Raw genomic sequence first — 26,986 nt, forward strand, 5'->3', positions numbered from 1 at the left:
TATTTTGGTTATGATGGTTAGAATGGTTAGTTTATTATTAATTTATTTTGGTTATGATGGTTAGAATGGTTTATTACACAGAGCAGACCCAGTGTGCCAGTAGATGTATTATTTTACAGCTGTATCTGGGTTATATTGGTTATGATGGGGGTATATATATATATAGGTCTGTTCATACAGATTAGTATTTATTCTTACAATACTCTTAATACTTCGATTATATACATTCTTGCAGCACAGATGCGCTACAATGATAACTACATTATTGTGGAACAGTACAAAGGTAGTAATACCTTAATCGTACAATAAAGGAGTAGTAACTAATTGATTACACGTTTTGTAAAGACATAGTAACTGGATTGACAGTGATAATCTAACCTAACACTGTCAGTATTATCCTGACCCATGTTATGTATATGTGGAGTTTAATACAGCTGAACTAAGCGGCTTCAGAGCCGCGAGAGCAGTGAGTCAGACACTGTCCCCAGAGGTAAGAGACTGAGAGACTCCGCCAGCTCAGAGTGAGAGGGGGAGGGAGGGGAGAGGGAGGGAGGGGAGAGGGAGGGAGGGGAGAGGGAGGATGGGGAGAGGGAGGGAGGGAGAAAGAGGGAGGGAGGGAGAGAAGGAGGTAAGAACAAGCAGTAAGGAGATTCTGGCAGCAGCGGGAGCTGAGAATCAGATTCACCACGAGGAGTGTTGTCACCATGAGAGACTGTTGGAAGGATCGCCACGTTATTCACTCTGTCGGTCTGTCTCTCTGCCAGTCTGTGTGTGTCTCTGCCAGTCTCTGTGTGTTGATCCGTAAAGAACATTGTGGAGTGTGGACCATGAAGCCGAATTGTATTTTACATCCAAATCAGCAGAAACAGACAGAAGAGGAACTTGGGACGGGAGGAGCGTGATAGCTGGTGATCTCTGATGAAAACGAGCAGCAATAACAGGACCCAACCAACCACTCTCACTGAGGAAACGATTAACCTGTCGTGGTTTATTGACCCGAACGGACATCTGAAGAATATTCAAATGGACCTCCCTTAATAAAGGGAGGTGTTCAGGACCAGATAGAAACTGGTCAGTACCGAAACATCTTACAGAGGAACCTTCATCACCAAAAACATAATTTCTCACTGAAGAAAGTGTTCAGTACCAAAACTACTCCCTGAGGAAACTGTTACGAACCAATATATCTCTTACGGAAGACAGCTCAGTCCCAGCGAGCTGAGGGGAGTCAGGATGTTCGGTCCCCAGACGACATTAAACCCAGATTGGATTTGGCTTCGCGTCTCTTTGTGGAGTGGAGGAGAGGAGTGGAGAGAAGAGGTTTCTATTTGTGCTGATGGTGTGTGATCGATAGAGAGAGGATGACATCGTGAGATGGCTGATAATTCATCAACGCCAGGATTGATAGAAATACAGAAATATGTCAAATAATAACAATGTCTCATCAATGTAATCAATCATCAATGAACAGACAGTGGACTTAAGATAAACGCGTGGATTCAGGAGAATGAAAGTCACTCGTTTGGATGTCATATTCAGGGGAGCACAAGTTGTACAGAGAGGATAAGGGAGGACAAGTCTCAGACCCTGGCAAGAACATAGACACTCTTCCTGTATTGATTGAGATTGAGTGATTTGCGCAACATGCAAGCGCAACAGGTTAGGTTTGGGCATGCTAGCGATTGGTTAGGGTAAGGTTAGCTTTGGGCAAGCGATTGGTTAGGGTAAGGTTAGCTTTGGGCATGCTAGCAATTGGTTAGGGTAAGGTTAGCTTTGGGCATGCTAGCAAAGTGGTCAAGGTTCAAATAAGGTTTGTAAACAAAAACACGCCAAAACAACACACCTGGATTCAAACCGCATTACAAAGTCCTGGATTCAAAGTCCTGCACACTACGACCTCTGCCACCCTGTTTCCACTAACAGGCTGGAACAATCGGAATGGACTGGGATCTTTGAATGCTCAGACACTGATTGAGACGGTCCATGCACTGGATATTCCAACTCAACTGTAAGCTAACATATCCAGCGAAGCAGACTTCAAGTGGACACTATGATGTTGTGTGTAACTGGTTTGAGGAGTGTGAGGTGGACGGCTCGGCCTGGTCAGAGGAGCATGTGTACGTGCGTGACGCAGGTGGTTCTGATGTGTCTGACTGTCCTGTCTTCCTGTCTGTCCGTCTGGGCTGAAGACCAGATCATCTTCGACCACCATGCTGTCTACTGGAACAGCACGAACCCCAGGTAGGAAGATACAGTCTGTGCATGTGTGTGTGTGTGTGTGGATGCTATAATTGAGCTGAAAGCTCCTTTTGTCTCTGATAGACAATGAGGGCATCATGCCTCCCTCTCTAGTTATTGAGTATAGCTGATACACACACACACACACACACACACACACACACACACACACACACACACACACACACACACAATGCTGTGGTTAGCTGGGTCTCATTGACATGGTGCAGAGCAGCCTCGCTCTGTCAGTCTAATGAATTCTGACAGACTGGACAGCCTCCCTCCCTCCCTTCTCTCGCTCTCTCTCTCTCTCTCTCTCTCAGGTACATATATAAACAGTGAAAGTGCTCCCACTCTATCACGGTTGAATTACCACTAACCGGCTAACAGCCCTGTCTCCCCCTGCAACACACACACACACCGACGCTGCTGATTTAGTTCAGCTAACAGCCCTGTCTCCCCCTGCAACACACACACACCGACGCTGCTGATTTAGTTCAGCTAACAGCCCTGTCTCCCCCTGCAACACACACACACCGACGCTGCTGATTTAGTTCAGCTAACAGCTCTGTCTCTCCACAAGTGCTCAAATATTTAACAGGCAAGGAGGAAGAGTCTCCTCTCTCTCTCCTCTCTCTTTCTCTCCGTCTCTTTCCTTCTTTTTTTCTCTTTCTCACTCTGCTCTTCCTGTAAGGGATTTCTTCCATTGAAGGAGAGGCGGACCGGAGAGGCGGACCAAAACGCAGCGTGGTTTCTATTCATGGTTCTTTAATGAAGAAAACTATACATGAACAGACTAACAAAAACAAGAAACGTGAAAACCTAAAACAGCCCTATCTGGTGCAAACACAGAGACAGGAACAATCACCCACAAACACACAGTGAAACCCAGGCTACCTAAGTATGATTCTCAATCAGAGACAACTAATGACACCTGCCTCTGATTGAGAACCATACTAGGCCGAAACATAGAAATGCCCAAATCATAGAAAAACAAACAGACTGCCCACCCCAACTCACGCCCTGACCATGCTAAATAACGACAAAACAAAGGAAATAAAGGTCAGAACGTGACACTTCCCCTCCTCCCTCTGTCAACATGCTACATCAGACAGCGTGCTTTGTTTGTGCAATGCTATTGTTGTATCGCTGAATTAATGTGTGATGGGAGGTTGATGGAAAAGTTTGTTTATACAGAAACAAATGAACAGGAGATGAGTTTCAAACCACACACACACACACACACACACACACACACACACACACACACACACACACACACATCCTGTCTCTATAGCCTCAGAGAATAGCCAAATCTAATCCCAGGGTTTATCCTTCAAAGTAATTATTTCCTCCCCATCCCGTTTCCTCCTGATCCCGTTTTCTCCCCATCCCAATTTCTCCCCATCACGTTTTCTCCTCTCTCTTCTGGGAGGCTTTGTGGTTCTCTACATCCTCCTCCAGAGGTCCCTAATGATGATTGCAGAGGGTTTCATGCTATGGGATGGATGTCCTCAGAGAGACACTGAAAGGGGAAGATAGTAGCTAGTGTGTGTGTCTGTGTGTGCAGAAAGGCCTACTCTCCTCTCAACTGTGTCAGACACACAGACTTAGCCATGTGCAGTCTCTCCTGTCCCCTGCGCCACATTCACATCCATGTATCTGTTCTGACACACACATCTTTACTATACACTTACATGGAACAGCAAACCTTTGTGTGTTTGTGTGTGTCTCTCTGTCTCATCTTACTGTCTTCTCTGTTCGACATGAAACAGCCTCTGTCTGCCTGCCTGTCTGTCTGTCTTCCTTTTATTTCCACTATGACTGATGTACATCAGTTATGACAAACACTTCTAAACAGGAGACAAGAAACAGGAGACAAGACAACAAAAGCCTATTAACGTCTCTGACCTGATTACAATACAATAATCAAAGCTTCTGGTGTGTGTGTTTGTGTAAGCTCTCAGTACACCATTTTTACAGAGAGAGAGGGAGGGAGACAGAGGTTGTAAGGAGAGAATGAGAAGAGTTGTGGAGCGAGAGGTGGATGAGAAAAAGTATATGGAGAGAGACAGGAAGAGATGTTTTGCTGGTGTACACAATCTGTTTTCCACTTGGTTTAGCTTCACAGATGATGTTAAACGTCTATAAAACATTTGTCAGGACTCGGAACAGCTTTCACTCAGCAAACTTTGTTAGGAAATCTGTTTTTAGTGGTGTGTGTGTGTGTGTTTGATATTGCAATCACATCACCACTCATGATACATTTTAAAAGATGGAGGCACTTGTCTGAAATATCCCCTTATTCTTAATCTGATCTCGCTTCACTGACAGGTCCTTCTTGAATTACGGTGACATTTGGGCACTTTGGGGAAAAAGTACTTCATTCTTCTAGATGTGTATTTATTTCAATGTATTTAGTTGCATCTTCCCATTCTAAATCAACTAACATGGTACCTTAATGACTTATGATAACATTGTGTCACCAGTAGGAGTATTAACACCAATGAGGGTAACACCAATGTGTCACGTGTGCTCCCTCTCCGACCTCTAGGTCACCAGGCTGCTCGTTATGGTGCACACCTGTCACCATCGTTACGGGCACCAGCGCCTCATGAGACTCACCTGGACTCCAACACCTCCCTGATTACCTTCCCTATATATGTCACTCCCTTTGGTTCCTTCCCCAGGCGCCATTGTTTCTGTTCCAGTTCATGTCATTGTTTGTGTTTCTTGTTTTTGTATTTAAACACTCACTTCCTGAACTTGCTTGCCCACTCTCAGCGCACTCGTTCCACAATGAAACATTTTAGGTTGAGGTTTTTCTGAAATGGAGGCCACAAATGCTGAAATCTAAGGTCATCAATCACTTAAAAAGAATGTACTGAAGTGATATGATTAATCATTTTGCTCACAATGATATTTCCCTTCTTTTAAATTCACTAACACCACGTGGCACTTTGGATTGAAACACACCACATGATTAACTGAATCTTCAAATGTATGACGCACTTAAAGGGTGTGTTCAGCTAATAATTGTATTTAATATAGACCCCTCCCTGATAAGGTTGCCACTGGAGAGAATGCTCAAGGTTCTTGTATATCTTGCTCATCATTGATTTTCAAGGCGGCAACCAATGAAATAACACTGAGGGACACACATTATACTGGTAACTTCATAGCCTTCTTTGTTTTTATTGATCTATACAATACCTGATAGTAGATGTCAAAGATAGCAGATATATACAAGATATCTGGTGTACTGCATTAGAAACACAATATACTAGAGATATTAGATGGAAACATTCAATATTACATGGAAACATGGAAAGAAGGTATTCGACACAGACGCCCACCCACCCACACACACGACAATGAAATGACAGGAGTGAGAAAGGAAAGAAGTAGAGAAATAGACTATAAGAAAGGCGGGGACAAAGACAGGGGAGATAAAGAGATTACAGGAGGAGTTACAGGAGGAGTGTGTGAGGTATGAGTTGTGGCGTACGGCTGTGGAGCTGCATACTCACTGTTTGATCACACACACTTCAAACACACACTTCTGTCTTCTTTCCAGATCCCAGAACTGTGTGTCTTTGTGTGTGTGTGTTAGAGATGGTGCACTGTTCTAAACTGGGTCGGTCCTAAAAACTAGACTGCTGAGAAAGTGGCGGTGCAGCTACCTTCTAACATTACTAACAGCTTTATGCTGGGCTTCTTAAAGGGATAGTTTACCCAGTTTATTACATGCCTTATTCGTTTCCTTACCCTAAAAGAGGTCCTATGGACAAGGACAGACTGTAATCCACGCTTTGGGTGTGTTTACTCATGGTGACCAACCACTAACTTTAAGCATTAGTGTGTGTGTGTGTGTGTGTGTGTTTTGGAAAGGGATAGTGATAGCTTATTATTCTGAAGTTTTTCTTGCTGTCTACATCTGTGAGAGAAACACAATTGGAGAGAAAATACTTGTCTGTCTGAGAGAGAGAGAGAGAGAGAGAGGTTTTCAGAGATGTGTGTGTGTGTGTGTGTGTGCCACAGCTGGTGTGAAAATGCTCCCAGCAACATCTCCTCATTGGTTCAGAGTTCAAAGACTGTTTTCTCTCTGGTTGGGGAGAGAGGGAATTACCCCCCCCCCCTCTTACACACACACACACTGCTGTCTTTATTAGTCTTGAGGAGGTGATGAGGCACAATTTCTCCCTCCTACTTTCTCACTAATTCAGAGAGACTGCCTGGATGTATAATTCATGTTCTCTCTGCCATCCTCATTCAGGTGTGTGTGTGTGTGCACTGTGCTATTTCGCAAATGTACTATTCAGCTTTAACATGTTTCAGCTGTGAAGAAGAACATCTCCTGTAATGCTTCCACATTCGTCTCTAAGCCTAGCTCTACCCCCCCCCCCCCCCCCCACTACACACACACACACACACACTAACCTCAGCTGTAACCCTGTACTCTACAAATAATTTATACTTTATATTATTAATATAAATAATAATGTATTAATGATCCATCTACACTACAAGAGTGTCAAATTATTTAGAAATTAGTTCTATGTTTTGTACGTAGACATTGATAAAAGTGTTATTAGCCAAATGCCTTTCTCTAAACTACCGTCAAATCACTTAGACTTTCAAATGTATAGGCTGATAGGTTCATACTTTATTAATCCTCAAGACGACATTTCAGTAGAGAAAGCTGAGAGACATAAGAGGGTTAAAATTAGAAATGTGTTAAATCATTTGAAGAGAAAAAGAGGAAGTTTATACAGTGAGACAGACAAATGGGTTAGAAAGGATGCTGGTTGTCTTGATAGAGAATCCTATATAGATGCTGGTTGTCTGGTTAGAGAATCCGCTATAGATGCTGGTTGTCTGGTTAGAGAATCCGTTGTAGATGCTGGTTGTCTGGTTAGAGAATCCTCTATAGATGCTGGTTGTCTGGTTAGAGAATCCGCTATAGATGCTGGTTGTCTTGATAGAGAATCCTCTATAGATGCTGGTTGTCTGGTTAGAGAATCCGCTATAGATGCTGGTTGTCTGGTTAGAGAATCCTCTATAGGTGCTGGTTGTCTGGTTAGAGAATCCTCTATAGATAGTGGTTGTCTGGTTAGAGAATCATCTATAGGTGCTGGTTGTCTGGTTAGAGAATCCGCTATAGATGCTGGTTGTCTGGTTAGAGAATCCGCTATAGATGCTGGTTGTCTGGTTAGAGAATCCTCTATAGGTGCTGGTTGTCTGGTTAGAGAATCCTCTATAGATAGTGGTTGTCTGGTTAGAGAATCATCTATAGGTGCTGGTTGTCTGGTTAGAGAATCCACTATAGATGCTGGTTGTCTGGTTAGAGAATCCGCTATAGATGCTGGTTGTCTGGTTAGAGAATCCTCTATAGGTGGTGGTTGTCTGGTAAAGGGTTGGGGGTTATGTGGTAAAGGGTTGGGTTGGGTTGTTGGTTGTCTGGTAAAGGGTTGGGTTGGTGGTTGTCTGGTAAAGGGTTGGGTTGGTGGTTGTCTGGTAAAGGTTTGGGGTGGTGATTGTCTGGTAAAGGGTTGGGGTGGTGATTGTCTGGTAAAGGTTTGGGGTGTTGGTTGTCTGGTAAAGGGTTGGGTTAGTGGTTGTCTGGTAAAGGTTTGGGGTGGTGATTGTCTGGTAAAGGGTTGGGGTGGTGGTTGTCTGGTAAAGGGTTGGGTTAGTGGTTGTCTGATAAAGGGTTGGGTTAGTGGTTGTCTGGTAAAGGGTTGGGTTAGTGGTTGTCTGGTAAAGGGTTGGGGTGGTGGTTGTCTGGTAAAGGGTTGGGTTAGTGGTTGTCTGGTAAAGGGTTGGGGTGGTGATTGTCTGGTAAAGGTTTGGGGTGGTGGTTGTCTGGTAAAGGGTTGGGGTGGAGGTTGTCTGGTAAAGGGTTGGGGTGGTGATTGTCTGGTAAAGGTTTGGGGTGGTGGTTGTCTGGTAAAGGGTTGGGGTGGAGGTTGTCTGGTAAAGGGTTGGGGTGGTGATTGTCTGGTAAATGGTTGGGGTGGAGGTTGTCTGGTAAAGGGTTGGGGTGGTGATTGTCTGGTAAAGGGTTGGGGTGGAGGTTGTCTGGTAAAGGGTTGGGGTGGTGATTGTCTGGTAAAGGTTTGGGGTGGAGGTTGTCTGGTAAAGGGTTGGGGTGGAGGTTGTCTGGTAAAGGGTTGGGGGCAGAAGGGGGTTATGGTTGCTTGTTTTCTGGTAAAGTGCTTACGGGGCATGTCAGTGTTTGGAGTTATTAATAAAACAGAAATGATATTATTGATCAAAGATGTGGCAAACTGCCCGCAGATATAACCTCATTTTGATATGGATGTGTGTTCAATATGGATTTAGTGAAGAGCCTCTAAGTGTTTTCCAGCTTTGAGTGATTAAGTCAGGCTACCACAGTAGACACACATGAGGATGGGTGGGTGGAGAGAGGGATGGAGGGAGAGAAAACTCTTATGTTTATGTCAGTTGGTTAATCAGTTAGATAGTCGTCAGTCAATCAGACAAATGTGAAGCATCTACTGTGAGATTCAATTATTCAATTTCATCAAAATCACTGGAGCAGTTACATACTTTTAGTCAATTTATTCCAATAAGCTTTCCCAACCCTCTCATACCCGGGAGGGGTAGTACCGTACACAACTAGTCCCGAGAGGAGAGAGGGATACAAGAGGAGAGGGGTAGTACCGTACACAACTAGTCCCGAGAGGAGAGAGGGATACAAGAGGAGAGGGGTAGTACCGTACACAACTAGTCCCGAGAGGAGAGAGGGATACAAGAGGAGAGTGTAGAGGGATGTGAGAGGAGAGTGTAGAGTGATAAAAGAGGAGAGTGTAGAGGGATGTGAGAGGAGAGTGTAGAGGGATAAAAGAGGAGAGTGTAGAGGGATGTGAGAGGAGAGTGTAGAGGGATGTGAGAGGAGAGTGTAGGGGATATGAGAGGAGAGGAGAGTGTAGAGGGATGTGAGAGGAGAGTGTCGAGGGATATGAGAGGAGAGTGTAGAGGGATGTGAGAGGAGAGTGTAGAGGGATATGAGAGGAGAGGAGAGTGTAGAGGGATGTGAGAGGAGAGTGTCGAGGGATATGAGAGGAGAGTGTAGAGGGATGTGAGAGGAGAGTGTAGAGGGATATGAGAGGAGAGTGTAGAGGGATATGAGAGGAGAGTGTCGAGGGATATGAGAGGAGAGTGTAGAGGGATATGAGAGGAGAGTGTAGAGGGATATGAGAGGAGAGTGTAGAGGGATGTGAGAGGAGAGAAGTGGTGGATGAGAGAAGAAAGTTGAGAAAGTTGCTGAAGGTCATCTGAGAGCCTCGGGGTAGGACCAATCAAAGCCCAGTCCTGTATCATATTCTTCAATCGGCAAACACACACACACACACACACACACACACACACACACACACACACACACACACACACACACACACACACACACACACACACACACACACACACACACACACACACACACACACACCCGCAGGGAAATGCAAGTAAGTGAACTGTTTAAAACAGAGAGAACTAACCTTCATCAGCCTGCTTTATCTGGAAGTTTAACCTCCACAACTATTAATATGCCACTCTAACACTGGGAGGAGAGGAGCGATCACAGGCTTTGATATGGTAATGAGAGGGTTTACACACACACATACACACACACACAGCCTGAGTGCGATGGGGCTGTTTACATAAGGGCCTGCCCTGGGACGAGTGAGAGCTGTCATCCTGCCAGAAAGAGAGAGAAAGAGAGGGGGGAGGGCAAACAGCCTGTTTGATCTTTTTACTGAGGGATGGAGTGAGAGATGGTGAAAAGGAACTGCTTAGAGAAGAGGAAGGACAACTAGTAAGAAAAGGAAAACAGAAGATGGCGAAATGAGAAAGAAATGGAGGGTAGAGAAGGACATGGAGGGAAGAGAAGGAGATGGAGGGAAGAGAAGAGAAGAGGAGGAAAGAGAAGGAGAAAGAGAAGGAGATGGAGGGAAGAGAAGGAGATGGAGGAGGGAAAGTGGAGAGGGTCATGGTAGGAGAAAGGGAATGGTAAGACCTAGAGGAAAAGGAGGGGAAGGCAAGAATAGAGAGAAGGGGGGGATAAAGGATATGGATTCCCCTGTTTCCCTCAGTTCAATGTGTCCTCTTTCAGGCTCTTAATCTACATTAACACACACACACCCACACACACACACACGCTGCCTTCATGTCCGCACTCAGTGCTTAAAATAAAGTTTTGTGTGTGTGTGTGTGTGTGTGGGTGGGTGTGCGAGTGTATGACTATGTGTGGGTGTGTATGAGTGGGTTGTAAACCAAGGTCAAAACCACTTAAGTGTCTGTCTTATGTAACCCCCCCCCAGTCCAAATATTCCCCCGCTATGTCTGTGTCTGAGCTGCATACTAAGGTGGACACACACACAGACACACACTCTCTTTAAAGTGAAAGGGTGTGTATCGATTTAGCATGGTGTGCAGATTCCCACCACAACCCCTATACAAGGATTAAAACGAGAGCGCCAGAGGAACACACACACATCGCTTCTTAACGACACAACCTCTCCTAGCTACTCCTGTATCAGTTAGTTGAGGGGTATCTCGCTTCCTCCCCTGTATCCCCCTTCCTCCTCTTTCCTCTCTTTCATCTCGCCATTAGGCCCACAGGCTAAGGAGGTGTGTCTTTGTGTGTGTGTGTGTGTGTGTGTGTTTAAAGGAAGTGAAACAGCAGAGCTAGCAGTAGTTAATTAATACACATCAAAAGGACCATTAAATATGAAACAGCTACACAGCACAGCCAACAGCAGCAACAGTTTGGCTGACCTGAATAATTCACACAAGAGCTTACCCTGTGTGTGTGTGTGTGTGTGTGTGTGTGTGTGTGTGTGTGTGTGTGTGTGTGTGTGTGTGTGTGTGTGCGTGCGTGTTAAATGTGAATTATTCAGAATATAGCTTACCCTTCTGCCCAACACTCTACTTTGTTAACAAGAAAAATATTTATTTATACGCTTTTAGTCTCTTTACCTTTATATATCTATTTATAATTAGTGCTGTCTATCAATCATGTTACTACAGTTGAAGTCGGAAGTTACACCTGAGCCAAATACATTTAAACTCCGTTTTTCACAATTCCTGACATTTAATACTAGTAAAAATTCCCTGTTTTAGGCCAGTTAGGATCACCACTTTATTTTAAGAGTGTGAAATATCAGAATAATAGTAGAGAGAATGATTTATTTCAGCTTTTATTTCTTTCATCACATTCCCAGTGGGCCAGAAGTTTACATACACTCAATTAGTATTTGGTAGCATTAACTTTAAATTGTTTAACTTGGGTCAAACGTTTCAGGTAGCTTTCCACAAGCTTCCCACAATAAGTTGGGTGAATTTTGGCCCATCCCTCCTTCAGGCATCTGGAAATGGCTCCCAAGGATGAACCAGACTTGTGGAGGTCTACAATTTTTTTTCTGAGACCTTGGCTGATTCCTTTTGATTTTCCCATGATGTCAAGCAACGAGGCACTGAGTTTGAAGGTAGGCCTTGAAATACATTCACAGGTATACCTCCAATTGACTCAAATTATGTCAATTAGCCTATCAGAAGCTTCTAAAGCCATGACATAATTTTCTGGAATTTTCCAAGCTGTTTAAAGGCACAGTCAACTTAGTGTATATAAACTCTGACCCACTGGAATTGTGATACAGTGAATTATAAGTGAAATAATCTGTCTGTAAACAATTGTTGGAAAAATGACAGGTGTCATGCACAAAGTAGATGTCCTAACCGACTTGCCAAAACTATAGTTTGTGAACATGAAATTTGTGGAGGGGTTGAAAAACAAATTTTAATGATTCCAACCTAAGTGTATGTAAACTTCTGACTTCAACTGTATCTCTATTAGTGCTGTCAATATGTCTATCAATCATGTTACTATCTCTATTAGTGCTGTCAATATGTCTATCAATCATGTTACTATCTCAATTAGTGCTGTCAATATGTCTATCAATCATGTTACTATCTCAATTAGTGCTGTCAATATGTCAAATATGTTACTATCAATGCTGTCAATGTTACTATCTATCTCAATTAGTGCTGTCAATATGTCTATCAATCATGTTACTATCTCAATTAGTGCTGTCAATATATCTATCAATCATGTTACTATCTCAATTAGTGCTGTCAATATGTCTATCAATCATGTTACTATCTCGATTAGTGCTGTCAATATCTCTATCAATCATGTTACTATCTCAATTAGTGCTGTCAATATGTCTATCAATCATGTTACTATCTCAATTAGTGCTGTCAATATGTCTATCAATCATGTTACTATCTCAATTAGTGCTGTCAATATGTCTATCAATCATGTTACTATCTCGATTAGTGCTGTCAATATCTCTATCAATCATGTTACTATCTCATTTAGTGCTGTCAATATGTCTATCAATCATGTTACTATCTCAATTAGTGCTGTCAATATGTCTATCAATCATGTTACTATCTCAATTAGTGCTGTCAATATGTCTATCAATCATGTTACTATCTCGATTAGTGCTCTCAATATATCTCACGTAGTGCTGTCAATGTCACTATCAATCATGTTACTATCTCGATCAGTGCTGTCAATATATCTCACATAGTGCTGTCAATATCGCTATCAATCATGTTACTATCTAAATTAGTGCTGTCAATATGTCTATCAATCATGTTACTATCTCGATTAGAGCTGTCAATATATCTCACGTAGTGCTGTCAATATCACTATCAATCATGTTACTATCTAAATTAGTGCTGTCAATATCTCTATCAATCATGTTACTATCTCAATTAGTGCTGTCAATGTCTATCAATCATGTTACTATCTCAATTAGTGCTGTCAATATCACTATCAATCATGTTACTATCTAAATTAGTGCTGTCAATATCTCTATCAATCATGTTACTAACTCAATCAGTCCTGTTACTATATCAGTCAGTCCTGGTTACTATCAATCATGTTACAATCTCTATTAGTGCTGTCAATATCTCTATCAATCATGTTACTATCTCTATTAGTGCTGTCAATATCTCTATCAATCATGTTACTTATCCAATCATCCCTGTTATAGCTCAGTCAGTCCTGTTACCATCTCAGTCAGTCCTGTTACCATCTCTGTCGGTCCTCTTACCATCTCTGTCGGTCTTGTTACCATCTCTGTCGGTCCTGTTACCATCTCTGTCGGTCCTCTTACCATCTCTGTCGGTACTGTTACCATCTCAGTCAGTCCTTTTACCATCTCTGTCGGTCCTGTTACCATCTCTGTCGGTCCTCTTACCATCTCTGTCGGTACTCTTACTATCTCTGTCGGCCCTGTTACCATCTCTGTCGGTCCTCTTACAATCTCTGTTGGTCCTCTTACCATCTCTGTCGGTCCTCTTACTATCTCTGTCGGTCCTCGTACTATCTCTGTCGGTTCTCTTACTATCTATGTCGGTCCTCGTACTATCTCTGTCGGTCCCCGTACTATCTCTGTCGGTCCTCTTACTATCTCTGTCGGTTCTCTTACTATCTATGTCGGTCCCCGTACTATCTCTGTCGGTCCTCTTACTATCTCTGTCGGTCCTCTTACTATCTCTGTCGGCCCTCTTACTATCTCAGTCAGTCCTGTTACTATCTCATTTTTGTTACTATCAGAATCAGTCCTGTTACTAGCTATCAGCCAGCCCTGTTACTATCTCATTCTTGTTTCTATCACAATCAGTCCTGTTACCATCTCAATCCGTCCTGTTACCATCTCAGTCGGTCCTCTTACCATCTCTGTCGGTCCTCTTACCATCTCTGTCGGTCCTTTTACCATCTCTGTCGGTCCTCTTATCATCTCTGTCGGTCCTCGTACTATCTCTGTCGGTCCTCGTACTATCTCTGTCGGTCCTCTTACTATCTCTGTCGGTCCTCTTACATTTACATACATTACATTTAAGTCATTTAGCAGACGCTCTTATCCAGAGCGACTTACAAATTGGTGCATTCACCTTATGACCTCCAGTGGAACAGTAGTGCATCTAAATCTTTTCAGGGGGGGGGGTGAGAGGGATTACTTTATCCTATCCTAGGTATTCCTTAAAGAGGTGGGGTTTCAGGTGTCTCCGGAAGGTGGTGATTGACTCCGCTGTCCTGGCGTCGTGAGGGAGTTTGTTCCACCATTGGGGGGCCAGAGCAGCGAACAGTTTTGACTGGGCTGAGCGGGAACTGTACTTCCTCAGTGGTAGGGAGGCGAGCAGGCCAGAGGTGGATGAACGCAGTGCCCTTGTTTGGGTGTAGGGCCTGATCAGAGCCTGGAGGTACTGAGGTGCCGTTCCCCTCACAGCTCCGTAGGCAAGCACCATGGTCTTGTAGCGGATGCGAGCTTCAACTGGAAGCCAGTGGAGGGAGCGGAGGAGCGGGGTGACGTGAGAGAACTTGGGAAGGTTGAACACCAGACGGGCTGCGGCGTTCTGGATGAGTTGTAGGGGTTTAATGGCACAGGCAGGGAGCCCAGCCAACAGCGAGTTGCAGTAATCCAGACGGGAGATGACAAGTGCCTGGATCAGCCTCTTACTATCTCTGTCTGTCCTCTTAGTATCTCTGTTGGTCCTCGTACTATCTCTGTCAGTCCTCTTATTATCTTTGTCGGTCCTCTTACTATCTCTGTCGGTCCTCTTACTATCTCTGTCAGTCCTCTTACTATCTCATTTTTGTTACTATCAGAATCAGTCCTGTTACTATCTATCAGTCAGCCCTGTTACTATATCAGTCAGGCCTGTTACTATCTCAGTCAGTCATGTTACTATCTATCAGTCAGCCCTGTTACTATCTCAGTCAGGCCTGTTACTATCTCAGTCAGTCATGTTACTATATCAGTCCTGTTACTATAGTCAGTCAGTCCTGTTACTATAGTCAGTCAGTCCTGTTACTATATCAGTCCTGTTACTATAGTCAGTCAGTCCTGTTACTATCTCAATCAGCTCTGTTAGGCTACTCTCTCTAACTCACCCCCAATATTGGGTATGTAACAGAATATACTTACGCAGGGATTCAATCCGTTCGCACATTGAAACACGCTTGGCATTTAAAGGTAATTTCCAATTGAGCAATGTGCCTGTAATGCACGACTGGATTGAATCCAGCCCTTATTCAGATTACTTCTACATCTCCACCAGTGAATAGCTCGCAATGTCAAGAACATAAATGGTAGTAAATCAACAAAATAAAAATATGATTATTTGAAACCCAATGAGGCTAGAGAGTTGCATTTTTTTTGACCGGCCAGCTATGTGTGTAGATCTTCCCATTTTACTATTGTTCTTCATTCTCAGGGTTGAAAACGGAAAGAGTGGAACAGAGCTGCTACACTATATGGGCGTCGCTTGATGTGTGTGTTTCCCCCTGAGCGGATGCCTATTTCTAGATCGGTGGGGGGCAAGGTTTGGCCACTGGAGGAGAAAAGCTGTGTTTCTGTTTTAGAGAAGAAATCCTCACAACCTAAACACTTCACACAGTGTTTTAACCATGTTGTTGTGTTGCGGTCTAGGTTCCACCATGACTGCAGGGTTGCGGTCAATGTAAATGACTACCTCAACACACAATGAAGCACACACACACTGAAGCACACACACAATGAAGCACACACACAATGAAGCACATACACAATGAAGAACACACACAATGAAGCACACACACAATGAAGCACACACACAATGAAGCACATACACAATGAAGCACACACACAATGAAGCACATACACAATGAAGCACACACACAATGAAGCACACACACAATGAAGCACATACACAATGAAGCACACACACAATGAAGCACACACACAATGAAGCACATACACAATGAAGCACACACACAATGAAGCACACACACAATGAAGCACACACACAATGAAGCACACACACAATGAAGCACACACACAATGAAGGACATACACAATGAAACACACCCACACAGGTCTTTCTATAAACTAGGGTACCAGTGAGGATTTCTTATACTGGACAACTTGTTAACAAGTCATTGATAATAATCAGCCAATGTTTTTTTCATGTCATTACATTAAGATACAGTATAAGGGGGGATCATACACTACAAGGCCAAGAGCTTGCAAAGCTGTCATCAAGGCAAAGGTTGACTACTTTGAAGAATCTCAAATATAAAATATATTTTGATTCGTTTAACACCTTTTGGGTTACTACATGATTCCATGTGTGTTGTTTCATAGTTTTTCATAGTCTTCACTATTATTCTACAATGTAGAAAAGAGTCAAAATAAAATAAAAACCGTTTTATTTGAGTAGGTGTCCAATGAGTAGGTGTCCACATGATGTATAGTCCTAGTCCTGTGTTGTTGTATAGGTGGAGTAATGGGCTACTTACAGGATGTATAGTCCTAGTCCTGTGTTGTTGTATAGGTGGAGTAATGGGCTACTTAAAGGACGTATAGTCATAGTCCTGTGTTGTTGTATAGGTGGAGTAATGGGCTACTTAAAGGATGTATAGTCCTAGTCCTGTGTTGTTGTATAGGTGGAGTAATGGGCTACTTAAAGGATGTATAGTCCTAGTCCTGTGTTGTTGTATAGGTGGAGTAATGGGCTACTTAAAGGATGTATAGTCCTAGTCCTGTGTTGTTGTATTTGTGGAGTAATGGGCTACTTACATGATGTATAGTCCTAGTCCTGTGTTGTTGTATAGGTGGAGTAATGGGCTACTTAAAGGATGTATAGTCCTAGTCCTGTGTTGTTGTATAGGTGGTGTAATGGGCTACTTACAGGATGTATAGTCCTAGTCCTGTGTTGTTGTATAGGTGGAGTAATGGGCTACTTACAGGATGTATAGTCCTGTGTTGTTGTATAGGTGGAGTAATGGGCTACTTAAAGGATGTATAGTCCTAGTCCTGTGTTGTTGTATAGGTGGAGTAATGGGCTACTTTGCATCTATTCTCTTTTATTCCTCGAGGTACACATCTGGAACAGCATGAAAATCATTTTATCTTGTTTCAAACCATTTAGAAATGTTTTGCCCAATATCACACTGGCCTCACTATTAAATAGAAAGAAGATAGAAAGAGTTGTGCGCATGCGTTTGTATCTTTGTGTAATGTGTGTGTGTGTGTGTGTGTGTGTGTGTCCGCTTGGTCACGGTGGATGAGCACTCTGATTAATGCTTACAGACAGACAACAGATGGGGGAGTGAGGTGAGATATGAGGGGAGAGAGGATATAGATGGTTGAGGACAGGGAGTTGGAGAGAGATATGAGGAGTGGGAGAGAGAGATGAGGAATGAGAGAGAGAGATGAGGAATGGGAGAGAGGGAGAAACAGAACCAAGGAGAGAGAGAGAGAGAGAGAGAGAGAGAGAGAGAGAGAGAGATGGAAAGAGAAAGAGAGAGATGGAAAGAGAAAGCAGTGTAAATCCATCCTAACCCTGTGGTTTTGTTGAGGTTGTGTTGTGGCAGTGTTTTAACTATGTTGTTGTGTTGCGGTCTAGGTTCCACCATGACTACAGGGTTGCGGTCAATATAAATGACTACCTCGACATCTACTGTCCATTCTACACCAACGGCCCTCCGGCTCACGGTCGAATGGAACGCTATATCCTGTTCATGGTCAACCATGAGGGGTACACTTCCTGTCAACACAGGATGAGGGGATTCAAACGCTGGGAGTGCAACCGTCCTACCGGTCCTGACGGTCCCCTGCGCTTCTCAGAAAAGTTCCAGCTGTTTACGCCTTTCTCCCTGGGCTTCGAGTTCAGGCCAGGACATGAATACTACTATATCTGTGCGTAATATATCGGACCACTACAATATAACTAATATGTGAGCAATATCTTGTACTACAGTACTACTACTATAAATGTGAGTAATATATTGTACTACTACAGTACTACCACTATAAATGTGAGTAATATCTTGTACTACTACAGTACTACCACTATAAATGTGAGTAATATCTTGTACTACTACAGTACTACCACTATAAATGTGAGAAATATCTTGTACTACTACAGTACTACCACTATAAATGTGAGTAATATCTTGTACTACTACAGTACTACTACTATACATGTGAGTAATATCTTGTATTACTACAGTACTACTACTATAAATGTGAGAAATATGTCGTAGTACTGCAGTACAACAACAACATATTATGCGGTGAGTCGAAAAGTCCATTTAAGTCGAATTTGACATGAATGCATGACGAAGTACAATTTTTTACTTCAATGTAAGTTAGGATTTACTCCTCTTACTGCTACAGTACAACTACTAGTATATGTATTACTACTGCTATGAGGAGAGAGAGAAGAGGAGGAACGAGAGAAAGGTAGAGGGAGGGAGGGCAGAGGAAGGGTCATGGTTATTTCCTCTGAGCAGCAGATTTTTATGTTGCTCTGAGGTCAGACTTGGCTCTTCTTATCCTCTCACTGTGTGTGTGTGTGTGTGTGTGTGTGTGTGTGTGTCTCCCTTTGTGTGTATCTCCCTTTCAACCTCATGGACACCAGATGTAGTGGGATCACCCAGGTCTAACCTGGACCCCATTCACAGTGGCATAACCAACATAGCAAACTACAAACTATCTCCATCTCATTTTCTTTCCCTCTCTTTCTCTCTGTCAGCATCTCCTCATCCTAACCATGTAGGGAGGCCATGTCTGAGGCTGAAGGTGTATGTCAGACCCCCAGGTAAGTCACGCTCTAACTACACACACATACATACACACAAACACACAAAGAGAAGACAGGACAGTAGAAAGACAGAAATCCTCTCCTTCAAGTTCCTAATAGAGACATGACTCATCTCCTTTAAATGTAGTTCCTAATAGAGACAGAACTCATCTCCTTTAAATGTAGTTCCTAATAGAGACATGACTCATCTCCTTTAAATTTAGTTCCTAATAGAGACAGAACTCCTCTCCTTTAAATGTAGTTCCTAATAGACATGACCCCTCTCCTTTAAATGTAGTTCCTAGAGACATGGCTCCTCTCCTTTAAATGTAGTTCCTAATAGAGACATGACTCCTCGCCTTTAAATGTAGTTCCTAATAGAGACATGACTCCTCTCCTTTAAATGTAGTTCCTAATAGACATGACTCCTCTCCTTTAAATGTAGTTCCTAATAGAGACATGACATGACATGATTTGATTTGACTTCTCTCCTTTAAATGTAGTTCCTAATAGAGACATGACTCCTCTCCTTTAAATGTAGTTTCTAATAGAGACATGACTCCTCTCCTTTCAATGTAGTTCCTAATAGACATGACTCCTCTCCTTTAAATGTAGTTCCTAAGAGACATGACTCATCTCCTTTAAATGTAGTTCCTAATAGAGACATGACTCCCCTCCTTTAAATGTAGTTCCTAAGAGACATGACTCATCTCTTTTAAATGTAGTTCCTAATAGAGACATGACTCCTCTCCTTTAAATGTAGTTCCTAATAGAGACATGACATGACATGATTTGATTTGACTTCTCTCCTTTAAATGTAGTTCCTAGAGACATGACTCCTCTCCTTTAAATGTAGTTTCTAATAGAGACATGACTCCTCTCCTTTCAATGTAGTTCCTAATAGAGACATGACTCCTCTCCTTTAAATGTAGTTCCTAAGAGACATGACTCCTCTCCTTTAAATGTAGTTTCTAATAGAGACATGACTCCTCTCCTTTCAATGTAGTTCTTAATAGAGACATGACTCCTCTCCTTTAAATGTAGTTCCTAAGAGACATGACTCATCTCCTTTAAATGTAGTTCATAAGAGACATGACTCCTCTCCTTTAAATGTAGTTCCTAATAGACATGACTCCTCTCCTTTAAATGTAGTTCCTAATAGAGACATGACTCCTCTCCTTTAAATGTAGTTCCTAATAGAGACATGATTCCTCTCCTTTAAATGTAGTTCCTAATAGACATGACTCCTCTCCTTTAAATGTAGTTCCTAATAGAGACATGACTCCTCTCCTCTGTAATTACTTGTTTTTTCTGACTGACATAGAAACCTCATCTTCATGACTCCTCTCCTTTAAATGTAGTTCCTAATAGAGACATGACTCCTCTCCTTTAAATGTAGTTCCTAATAGAGACATGACTCCTCTCCTTTAAATGTAGTTCCTAATAGAGACATGACTCATCTCTTTTAAATGTAGTTCCTGAGAGACATGACTCATCTCCTTTAAATGTAATTCCTAATAGAGACATGACTCCTCTCCTTTAAATGTAGCTGGGCCAGGGGCGCTTTCATTAGGTCAGGTGGAAATGTCCGACAGATCTCAACTCTATAAAAGGAGGAAATTGCCATCTCCTGATCTCGCTGCTTTCTCTTTCTTAACTCCATCTGATCCAGAAGTTCTGTGCGTCCATGAATCCATCACAGACTACTCAGTAAATATGCCACTTTATGGTTAAAGGAATTCCTGCCTCAGTCTCATCCATTCCTCTGTCACCTGACACGTGACCACCTGTTCACCTTCACTGTCAGTCATCCTACCTGTCCAGCTACCCACACAGATTCCACTAATCTTTCAATGGTCCTTCGAGCCGGATGATGACTGAACCAAAGACAGGTGAAAAGGAAATGGAGGCGGAGAGGGAAGAATTGTCTCCACTGGAAGGAAGAAGGGAGGAGGAGAGAGCAGCTGAGGGAAAGGTCTTGGAACAAAGGAAATATCCGGGAGCTAAGCCTAAAGCAACAAATGCTTCATCCTCAACCGCCAGCAGCACCAGAAGAACAAGGCAAGCACCTGGTTATCTTAAGGATTATGTGGTCGAGTTTCCGACATCAAAGGGCAAGCCCACCAGAGCTCAAAGAGTTGATGGATCAACTATACGTTTCAGCCATCAACCATCCCCTCTGAGCCAAGGACCGGAAACTGCTTTGGAGCAGGAAAGTGGTCTACATGAAGAACCTATGGAGGAGGTAACTCCCACCGCACAGGTCGACCAGCTTCCAGAGGCAGGCTCCGCTCACTCCTTAACTAATGGGAAATCGTCTAAGCACTCTAGACGGAGTGGGAGTTCGACCAGTGGATACCCCTTTGGTAGTGGCCATGGCAGCCGCCATTCACTAGCCCTCAGCGATTCACAGACCGCTGTCCTACAAGAGAGGATGAAACTATTAGCTTTGGAAGAAATTGAGCGTCAGATTGAGGAGGAACGACAGGCTGATGAACGATGTCACCAATTGGATGTGCAGGCCCGTAGAGCTCTACAGGATCGGGAATTCATTGCCAAGGACCTGGTACAGCAGCGACGGCACCGTCAAGCCAGAAGGGAATTAGAGTAGGCACGGATGGTCTCATCCTTCCTGGAGAGGAACGAACAGGGAGTTGACCTGACCACCCCTCCACATGGACCTGAACTGTCTGCCTTTCTTTCCCAATCTGCCCCTCTGGTACAGCATGGCACACAGCCCCCGTAGGCTCCGGGGTCAACAGCCAACACGGAGCACGGGAGACAGGCCGCTCCGCCAACACCCTCTATGCCAGTGACACAAGTTAGCATTCCTCCATCTGGACAAAGCATCACTCCTTCGCCTTTCCGCCAATTACCAACCAAGGCAAATCGTTCCTTTCGTCCAGTGCCAGGCCAGTCCTCAAACAACAGGTCGGAGGGCTCTCGCCCAATTCCGGCTGCCACAAATGGTGGGTCTGGGACAGTAGGGGACCGTCCCAATGAGGCCACAGTGGGCTCATCAGAAGTCCCGGGTTTGTCCTTCATGCAACCAGAAGAGGGAGCCAACATTATGAAACTTCTAGTAGCCTCAGCCTATGGAATTCCCAGACCCAAACTGCCATACTTTGAAAACGGAAAGGAGAGTGAATTTGTCCTTTTGGAAATGGCATTGGAGAGTCTACTGGGTATTCACAGTCATCTGTCAGAACGCTACAAATACCAAGTACTAATGGATCATTTGCGGTTTCCCAGTGCATACAGGCTGGCCCAATCCTTTATGCACTCCACAACACCATACACTGCTGCTCTCCAGGCCCTGAAGGCGAGATATGGTGAGCCACGTCAGCTAGTCCAGAATGAACTAAACAACATCCTGAACACGTCTCCAATTAAAATGGGAGACCATGCTGCCTTCCAAGAATTCTCCCTGGCTGTCCAATCCCTGACCTCGATGCTCCAATCCGTTGAAGGAGAAGACGGGAACGAGCTGAAATGTGGCTCCCACGTGGACAGGCTTCTTAGCAAACTTCCAGTGTACCTCAGAGACAGTTTCATTGAACATTGTTTGAATAAGGGCATCCTGAAAGAGGGCTCGAGAAGCACCTATGCTCTCAGAGACCTGGCCGCATGGTTGGAGGTGAAGGCAAAGGCGAAGAGCATTGCTCACCAGGCCACAATCTCAGCCATAGCCACCGGGGGAAGGAAGGAGTTTGAACGCCAGGAGGGACAGACAAGGCCAAATCCCACTACCATGTACTTAAATAGTGAGGCCGGGGAGGAACCCGGGAAGAAGACCCCTCTCAAGAGCAAGAACATCAAATTTCAGCCTTACTGCCCATATTGCAATAGTAAGGGGCACTTCCAGGGCTCATGCCCCAGAGTAAAAAAGCTCACTCAAACTCAATTGAAGGCCTGGATCACTTCAGGCGAGCGATACTACAAGTGTGCCCGTAGCCATAAGGCGGAGACCTGCACATTGAGGAAACCCTGCAACCGCTGTAAAGAAATCCATCTCACCGTGTTGCATGATCTAATTCCCCAAGCAAAGAAGGAGCAGAGTATGCTCATGGTAGGAGCTGCAAAGGAGCTGTACCTCGACTAGCAGAACCGGTCTCCAAGGGTCATGTTGAAGGTGGTCAAGGTCACTCTGAAAAGTGAAGGGAGAAGCATTGATACATTCTCTGTTCTAGATGATGGGTCAGAAAGAACAATCATTCTCACGGCGGCCACCCGTCAGCTTGACCTGGAGGGGATCCCCGAAACCCTTAATCTCAGAACGGTGCGACATGATGTTATCCAAATGAAAGGCTCTGCTGTAACCTTTAGCATTTCACCTTCAGGAAACAGGGAAGTGGCCTATAACATCACCAATGCCTTCACGGCAGATGGCTTGAATCTCGCAGAGCACCCCTGCCCGGTAAGTGTTCTACAGAAACAATATCCTCATCTACGAGGATTGCCTCTTCCTAACCTGGCCAGAGTAGCACCACTTATCCTGATTGGGTCAGACCACCCACATCTCGTCACCCCGACTGAGCCTATACGAGCTGGACCAGAAGGAGGACCCATTGCTGTCCATACATCCTTGGGTTGGGCTGTGCAAGGTCCATCCCATCTACTTCTCTCCACCCAAGCAGTACAGTCACAGCAAGTCCTCTTCACCAGAAGCAATCCAGATGCAGCCACTGACCTCCTTCGGAATGTTGAGATGCTCTGGAAGATGGACACCTTCTCCAACTGGAAGCTACAGGAGGTCACTCGCTCGAAACATGACTCCTATGCATTAGACCTCCTGGAGAAGAGCACCACCACCACTGAAATGGATGGCATTCGCAGGTATGCAACCCCACTGCTACGGGTGCCCAACCATCCTCCTCTGGCAACCACGACACGGGCTGTACACCCACTACTGCGTGGAACGGAGCGACGCCTGGTGAAGAATCCTGAGCTTGCAGAAGTTCATAACCGAGAGATTCATAACCTTGTGAAGGCAGGCTACGTCACTGAAGTGACAGCTCATGAAGAGGGAAACGCACTCCGTGAATCCTGGTATCTCCCTCACCATGTTATCCAGCAACATGGTGGGAAGTATATACTTGTCTTCAACTGTTCATTCCAAGCAGCTGGTCAAAGCCTGAATGACTGTCTACTCCCCGGACCAACCTTAGGTCCTTCCTTGCTCTGTGTCCTTCTCCGGTTCCGGCAGCACTCTACAACCATCAGTGGAGACATCAAAGCCATGTTTCATCAGATTCGTTTACTGCCTTCCGACACCACACTGCTCCGGTTCATATGGCGAGATATGGAACGAGATGCAGAGCCCACAATCTATGAATGGCAGGTACTCCCATTTGGCACCACCTGCAATCCTTGCTGTGCCATATACGCTCTGTAGAGACACACACGGGAGCATCCCGACAGTGACCCAGAAGTATTGGATTCAGTGGAAAATGCCTTCTATGTGGATAACTGCTTACAGAGCATCCCATCCACAGCTGACGCGAAAGCACTCCTTGATAAAGTACGGAATCTCCTGTCCAAAGGGGGATTTGAGGTCCGACAGTGGGCTAGTAACAGAGCGGAGGTTATCCAGCACCTCCCGCCACAAGCTAGGTCCAGTAGCAGTGAACTATGGCTAACGCAGTCTGGTGCTAACCCAGAAGAACCCACTCTAGGACTGAGGTGGAGCTGCATACCGGATACCCTGGGGTATAAGCACCGCTCATCCCCGAGTACCGAAACCCCCACTCTGGGCACCATCTATCGGACCCTGGCCAGTCAATACGATCCCCTTGGGTATATCCAGGACCTGTGGCAGACCAAGAGGGACTGGGATGAACCAATCCACCCGGCTGACCTAGTGGAACGATGGATCTGTTGGGAAACGGAGTTAACGGAGCTCTCTGATGTCCAAATGCCAAGATGTTGTGTACCATCCTGTGCTGACCAACCGGGATCATGCCTGGAACTGCATGTGTTCTGTGACGCTTCGGAGCGAGCTTATGGGGCGGTTTCCTATCTTAGAGTGGAGGATGGCAGGCCACACCCATGTCTCCTTTGTCATGGCCAGGTCCAGGGTCGCACCCGAGAAGCAGTTGTCAATGCCTAGGCTGGAACTCAGTGCTGCCCTTTCCGGAGCCCAGTTGGCCTCTACCTTGCGAGCCGAGCTCACCTTGTCAATCCAAAGGGTCATCTAATGGAGTGATTCGACCACTGTATTGACCTGGCTCAAGTCGGAGTCCTGCAGGTATAAGGTGTTCATCGGAACTCGCATTGCGGAAATCCAAGACCTAACAGAAGTCCAGGACTGGAGGTATGTTGATAGCATAAACAATCCTGCTGATGACATTACTAGAAGTAAAAGCCTTCAGGAACTGGCTCAACCCCATCACTGGAGCTTGGGACCACCATTCTTGTCCCAACCAGAGAACGAGTGGCCGACAGCCCCCAGGCGTACGGCCCCTCCGCAACCAACTGAAGCTCATGAGTTAAGGAGGTCCGCCCAATGCTACAGCATTTATACGGAACCAACAACGGCTCTCCCTGACCTAACACAATCCCAAACACTGCCGGATCTGATCACCGCCACAAACCAGACCTCAGATGGGGTGGCTTCTATACCCACCTCCCTCGCGGCAGAGACACTACTCCTCCAGCAAGCACAAGCGGTTAGCTTCCCTGAGGAGTTAAAAGCTCTGAAAGCCGGTAGGGAAGTGGCTAAGGACAGCCGCCTTCTCTCTCTTGCCCCAGAATATGATCCAATCCTTGGAGTGATCAGAGTCGGAGGGAGGCTGCGCCAAGCAGAGGTTTTGGACCCAGATGCTATCCACCCAATCATTGACTCCAGACACCCTCTTACCAGGCTCCTCATCAAGAGTTATGATGAGAGGCTTCTCCACCAAGGGCCAGAGAGGGTCTATGAGGAGATGAGGCGGAAGTACTGGATAATTGGAGGACGAGGAGCCATTCGTAAGCACCAATACGCCTGCGTAGAATGTCAGAGATGGCGGGCCAGAGCTACGGTTCCCAAAATGGCAGATTTACCCCCTGCTCGCTTGCGTCTCCTTAAACCACCCTTCTGGTCAACAGGAGTAGATTGCTTTGGCCCCTTGATGATCAAGTTAGGTCGTCGTGTGGAAAAGCACTGGGGCATTCTATTCAAGTGTTTGACAACCAGATGTGTCCACCTGGACCTACTGGAGAGTTTGGATACGGAAGCCTTCCTCATGGCCCTACGGCGGTTTATCTCCCGACGGGGGAAACCCTACGAGATCCTGGCTGACAGAGGTACGAACTTCAAGGCAGGAGAAGCCAGGTTGGAGGAAGCCTTCCAAGCCATGGAACCCAGCCTCCAGGATCAGCTGATAGACCAACAAATCGGTTACACCGAATATGCTCTTGATGGGACGCCGAGATGCGTCACTTCCTCAAGCCATGTATGCTGATACCAACCTCATAGGCAGACGCCGGTGGCGACACAGCCAAATCTTAGCTGACCATTTTTGGGCCCGATTCATTCGGGATTACCTACCAAGTCTACAGCACAGAGGGAAATGGCGGAGAGAAATGGCCAGCCTGGAAACTGGCCAAGTAGTAATGATGGTGGACCCTGCCTCGAGCCTCCTGGCCGGTGGGCCGTATAACTAAGACCATTCCTGGGACCGATGGTCGTGTTAGATCAGTGGAGATCCAGGTGAAGAACCGGCCAGTTGCCCGACTAATTCCTCTCCCTGAGATGACAGAGGACGGGGAGCAATGAGCCTTTTTTGAGGAGTGTGGAATTTAACAAATTTCCGGGGTGGCTGTAGAAAAGGCCCATGGAGTTGGTGGAATAATCCTTTAATTCATTGCCATTTACTCAGCTGGGCCAGGGGCGCTTTAATTAGGTCAGGTGGAAATGTCAGACAGATCTCAACTCCATAAAAGGAGGAAATTGCCATCGCCTGATCTAGCTGCTTTCTCTTCCTTAACTCCATCTGATCCAGAAGTTCTGTGCGTCCATGAATCCATCACAGACTACTCAGTAAATATGCCACTTTATGGTTAAAGGAATTCCTGCCTCAGTCTCATCCATTCCTCT

The 26,986-nt window shown here is 45.0% G+C and overlaps 1 protein-coding gene across 1 annotated transcript in view; it reads left to right on the forward strand.

Moving 5' to 3' along the window:
* The first annotated feature begins 674 nt into the window (after nt 1-674).
* LOC115132420 (ephrin-A2-like) overlaps nt 675-26,986 on the forward strand; it is a 27,948-nt gene continuing 1,636 nt past the window's right edge. The window contains exons 1-3 of the mRNA XM_029665053.2: nt 675-2,241; nt 17,728-18,020; nt 18,859-18,924. Of these exons, the coding sequence (XP_029520913.2) occupies nt 2,051-2,241; nt 17,728-18,020; nt 18,859-18,924 (550 nt within the window). The 5' untranslated portion in view covers nt 675-2,050. The remainder of the gene's footprint in view (nt 2,242-17,727; nt 18,021-18,858; nt 18,925-26,986) is intronic.

Source organism: Oncorhynchus nerka, linkage group LG5 (genome assembly GCF_034236695.1).
Source record: "Oncorhynchus nerka isolate Pitt River linkage group LG5, Oner_Uvic_2.0, whole genome shotgun sequence".
Lineage (NCBI taxonomy): Eukaryota > Metazoa > Chordata > Actinopteri > Salmoniformes > Salmonidae > Oncorhynchus > Oncorhynchus nerka.